This window comes from Miscanthus floridulus, chromosome 5, assembly GCF_019320115.1.
Source record: "Miscanthus floridulus cultivar M001 chromosome 5, ASM1932011v1, whole genome shotgun sequence".
Classification (NCBI taxonomy): Eukaryota; Viridiplantae; Streptophyta; class Magnoliopsida; order Poales; family Poaceae; genus Miscanthus; species Miscanthus floridulus.
The window spans coordinates 126,464,506-126,469,347 of NC_089584.1; the positions used below are offsets into that span (position 1 = coordinate 126,464,506).

Genomic DNA, 4,842 nt, shown 5'->3' on the forward strand with positions numbered 1-4,842 from the left:
GAGGGGCGGAGAACCGACCGTGGGTGGTTATGTCTCAAACCTGGGACACAGGACGGCTTCTCTTGGAAAAATTTTGATTCGACTTCTATTCACCCCTCTCTGGTCGCCTGCTCGGTCCTTCATTGTGGCGTACATGTGACCGTAGACGTGCACATTCAACAAGTCCGTGCATCCATTTACATGTTTTGCAACTTGTTGGACAAAAATGGCACAACCATACAAGTTGTTGTATGGTGGGTGCAATTTAGTCTAATTAATACTTTGTTCTATAAATTGAGCCAAATTTAGGATAGTTTGACTAGAACAAACCTAAAATTACCTCATTTTCAGGATGTATGGGGTTGTTGCATATCGAATCAGTATTGGCCAATGCACCAAGCAACAAGAGGCTGCCATTGTTTGAGTGTTCTCACTTTCACTTATAGAATATACACAGTACACATAAGAAATTTACCAGCACCACACAGGTGGAGACCAACAAAAACGTGTGTACAAACAGCACGTTCCGGGGTCGAACTCGTACGGCGTAAAACTTGTATTGTTTGACGAATATACTGTAATCTCACGCATTTCTTAACTGTAACTTTTGTACCATACCGTACGTACGGAGAGTCGGAGAGACCCCTTGACCAGCCATCCGAACTTGCTCTATATATACACATCGCAACTTCAAAGAGTCCACACTGCATTGCATCGAACATGTCTGCCAATTCGCCTTGTGCACCTGCAACGTTGAGCAATTGATCACTGTGATGATCAACAATGAAGACAACAAGGTGGTGAAGAAAGTAGAGTTGGAGAAGAGGAAGAGGAAGCAGGAGAGGAAGAAACCAGGATGGCTGACAAGACGAGTAAGAACCAAGGGCAATTGCTTCCTCTCCATCTTCCTATGCACATGCACCTGAAGATTTGAGAAAAAAATTGCTGTAATTCATATTCTCCATCAATCTGAGACAACGAAGGTATAGAGACACTGATTTATTTCCCGACTTCATGTGATACTCCAGCTGTAGTTTGTCTTCGTTCAATAAATGACATGTGATTTGCACGCTGTCAGGAACCTAATTATCTCAACCGAGCTAGCACCTAGCACACTAGCATTTCTGTAGACAGTGCTAACCCCAGGTGTTTGTCTTCTATCGGAAGTACTATGGCGCAAGTCTGTATCCTCTTTAAGCAAATAATGAGCTATTGCAACCTGTGATAGTTCTGAGTTCACACGACTTCAACAGAAAACTTTGTTATTACATAGCTATGGTATAACTATGCACATAAGTGGGGAAAGTAAAGTTTAAATTATAAGACAATGTGTGTTTGACAATTAAGTTGTGAAACTCTCAAGTTCTGTCTATTTAGTAACAAACAGGCAAGCTAATCTGTCATGGCATCATCAGCATCAGCATCATCTAAGACCAGATCTTTTTCCAGATTTTCCACAATCTGAGAATCCGGTATCCTGCTGCCAATGAGCTCCTGTAGCTCAAGCTCACTAGGAAACCTCTGCTCAGACAGTTTGGAGAAAACCTGAAAAGTGGAGAAAATTGCTGCATAAGTAAGACAGATCCAGGTCGGCTGCATAAGAAATTCAGTTACGGAAAAGGAGAATCCAGGAATGGTTCAAACACTGTCTGAAAAAAGTAAGACTACAGTTCCACTTCAAAGACTATGATTGCTCATCATATTTAGCATTTTCATGAATGGTCCATATGGACTGCATATATACAAAAATAAGCTTTCCTGAAGCTTGCAGTTCTATATGAATGGAAAGACCAAGATCCCAGGCTATTTTTACAAACATCAACCACTTGTCATTTTGGAACGGCCTACTCTGCACAGGCGTCTACTATTATCGGTTCAACAATTTCCCTACTTGGTTTGCTGCATTTATAGTATCACTTTCAGTCTCATTGTTTGGCTATGGCTACAGTACTATCCAACATAAGTACAACTAATAAACACTTCAGTAATGACATACGAAAATTTGGACAGACTAGTACTTTGACTCCACCAAGAGAAAGAAAAGCACAGATGCCATACAAACAAACATAACAAACCCTGCCCTCTCATCTGTTCTAGAATAACTTGCTCTTTTTCCAAAGCTTTGCGACCAACAATTGATAATTGTACCACCATATGAAGACATTGTATGCATAAACATGACCTAACCTCCACATTTCAGTTCAGAGATCCAGGAAAAGAAACTAGTTTACCTCAGGTTCCAAAACGTTACTAGCTTCTATCAAGAGGAAATAAGAATAGCTCACTCTGAAGTAAAGCAGATAACTCAGGAAGCTTCAGTGCCCAGCAAAGTGCAAACAGTTGGCAAGAAATGATTCCGAGAAAATATAATGTTGCAAATAAAAGTAAAATGCTGCAGAATGATATTGCAGCAAAATTAGGTATTCATAGGAACCTACCAGTTGCCCGTTGCAATAAACTTCAAAGGCACCAGAACTCTGTAGAAATGAATGGGCAAAATTGCCAAACAGCCAGATTGATGCCATGGTCCCAAATCTATTAGCACGAAGTGAGTAGTACCAAGGAGGCGGAACCATTCCAAATCTAGGGAAGATCTGATCACCAGCCATTAATGTTGCCATCGCTCCAAACTGAAGAAGGGGTACAGCTTTACTGAGTGCACGTTTGGGGAACGGTGGAGGATAATTTTCCAAGACAACATGAATCCCAGGAAATGAGGTTTCCAGCATCCGCTTCATGGTCATTGCAATCCCCCTACAAAATTTGACATAAAATCAGCAATCTCTCATACGATATATACATAGGAGAAACTACGCAAAGAGTAGAATCTTTGGTCATTCTTTCAATAACAAAGCATGGAAGTTTTCCTTATCTTGGAAGGAAAAGCATGATGATTGTAGAAAATTACAGCAGCATAACCACAAAAAGCATACCACTACACAAGATTTTTATTAAAGCATGTGAATAAAGAGGTTTTGCAGTTGAACTTGCACCAACATCTGTAGAGCTGTTTATAATACCAAAAGAAGGTTCAATGTTCTTTTTACGGGATGGCATGAGAATGTACGTTCATCACACATATTGTAAACTTTTATCACATTTTATCGTAGCTACAGACAGAAGACAATTAGACCACGGGAATGAACAAATGGCATATAAATGCATGTCCCCTAGCAGAACCAGTATGCACCATCAAGGCCAAAAACGCCAACCAAAGTACATGAGGAAAAATCATTCTTTTTTTTTTTCTGGAACAAGTAGTTGTGCATTGCTTTTACAGCCCATATAACCCATCAGCACTGTTGGATGCAAATAAGACCATGAAGGAGAGTTAGAACTAAGAAATATTCCATTGATCCATTCCCCAGAAAGCAGTCCATGCTGTGTGGACTCTGATGTTCACACCAGACTGAAGAGCACAAACAAAAGAGTTAGCAACTAGTGTTTGAAAGATAAGTTAGTTGAGGTGAATGCATTGAAATCTGTATCCTGGCTAGCTGGTATCCACTGGCAAAGTGGCAAGCTTGTCTTTCGCAGCCAAACTGTATTGTTAGATTATCTTAAAAGGAAAAATTGCAAAGGTAAGTTGGGATTAGAACCTCTCTTTGATGACCTACTTAAGAATTTCGGCTAGTCCCGTAGGCATGGTTATATTACCCCCACCCTTCTTCTTCCTCACTCTCTCCCAACACCCGCCCAAGCTCATTACAACAACGATAAAGCATTTAAGATCTTAGATCATCATATAACTCCAGCAAAGACAAGCTTAATAAGTTAATTGTCATGTGGTGCCATGGGTAACTGTACAATACAATCTCTGATAGTTTATCTTTGGGGGAGTTGTACAATACAGAGGAGAAGTGGTAGATTTCAGTATGGTCAACAGCGTTAACCATGCTTGTGTACCTACACGACCTTCCAGCTTAGTAAATCAGCCAAAATTTCATGGATTTGACCACCCATTCAGTAACTACTACAAAGAATCGTTGTCGCCATCGGTTCCTCCAACTCCATGCCAATTAAGAAAGCCAACACTAAGTACACAGAATCACCTGTACGAGCAGGAGGCGCAAAACTTCAAGTCGACGGTGGTGCCGGAGCCAGGTCCATCCACCTGCGGCTCCTGCAAAAGGAGAGAAAGCCGAAGCAAAGCACAAGAATCGCCATCAGCTCAAACAGTTAGATCGGGCACCAAACCACTCAATCAGGAGCCGTACTAATACAAACCACGTGTGCGGAAGCGTCGGCGGCGGAGGGGTCGCCGGGCTGAAAAGCGTGGGGAGCCTTGTCGGGCTCGGGGCCCGCCGGCGGGAGAGGCGCGAAGAGGGTGACGACGTCGGAGCAGAAGAGGAGGATGGGGAGGCCCAGGAGCACGAGCTGGACGCGGTCCATCGCGGCTGCGCTGCTCCTCCTCGCTCCTCTTCGGGGGGAGGAGAGAGGTGCCGAGAGCCCGAGAGGGAAGGGGGGTCGACGACGACCACAGGAAGCTAGGAATTTTTGACGAGTCGGGCCGGGCTAAGCGGTGTGAGTGTGACACGGGAAGGCCTGCTGGCGGCTTTCCGCGATCCCTTCGGAGACTACCCAGTAGGCCAGTACCTCGGCTTTGCTGGCTGGCCCAGCCCAAAATGGCAATGAGGCAGAGATCGATCGCCAATGCCAGTGATTTCACTTCCGAATTCTTCCGACATAGTACTGTCGCTGTCACGATACATGGATAGGAGCTGAAAGTGGCGTTACAGCGAATTCCTAGCACCGAGGGATCACGTCGAACAGGGACACTACGGACGAACTCGTCCGACAAGTGTAGTACGTACTTCGAGTCACAAGGGCTGGTAACATTGCTACTCTCTCATGGTCATTTGG

General features: G+C 43.6%; 1 protein-coding gene across 1 annotated transcript; it reads right to left on the reverse strand.

Moving 5' to 3' along the window:
- Positions 1-1,164: 1,164 nt before the first annotated feature.
- On the reverse strand, positions 1,165-4,467 carry LOC136450691 (selT-like protein). Its single transcript, XM_066451257.1, has 4 exons — positions 4,207-4,467; positions 4,032-4,102; positions 2,418-2,733; positions 1,165-1,524 (listed from the first exon to the last, which is right to left on the reverse strand). Exons 1-4 carry the CDS (start codon positions 4,369-4,371, stop codon positions 1,372-1,374), a joined length of 705 nt encoding a protein of 234 aa, XP_066307354.1. The 5' UTR covers positions 4,372-4,467; the 3' UTR covers positions 1,165-1,371.
- Positions 4,468-4,842: the final 375 nt, after the last annotated feature.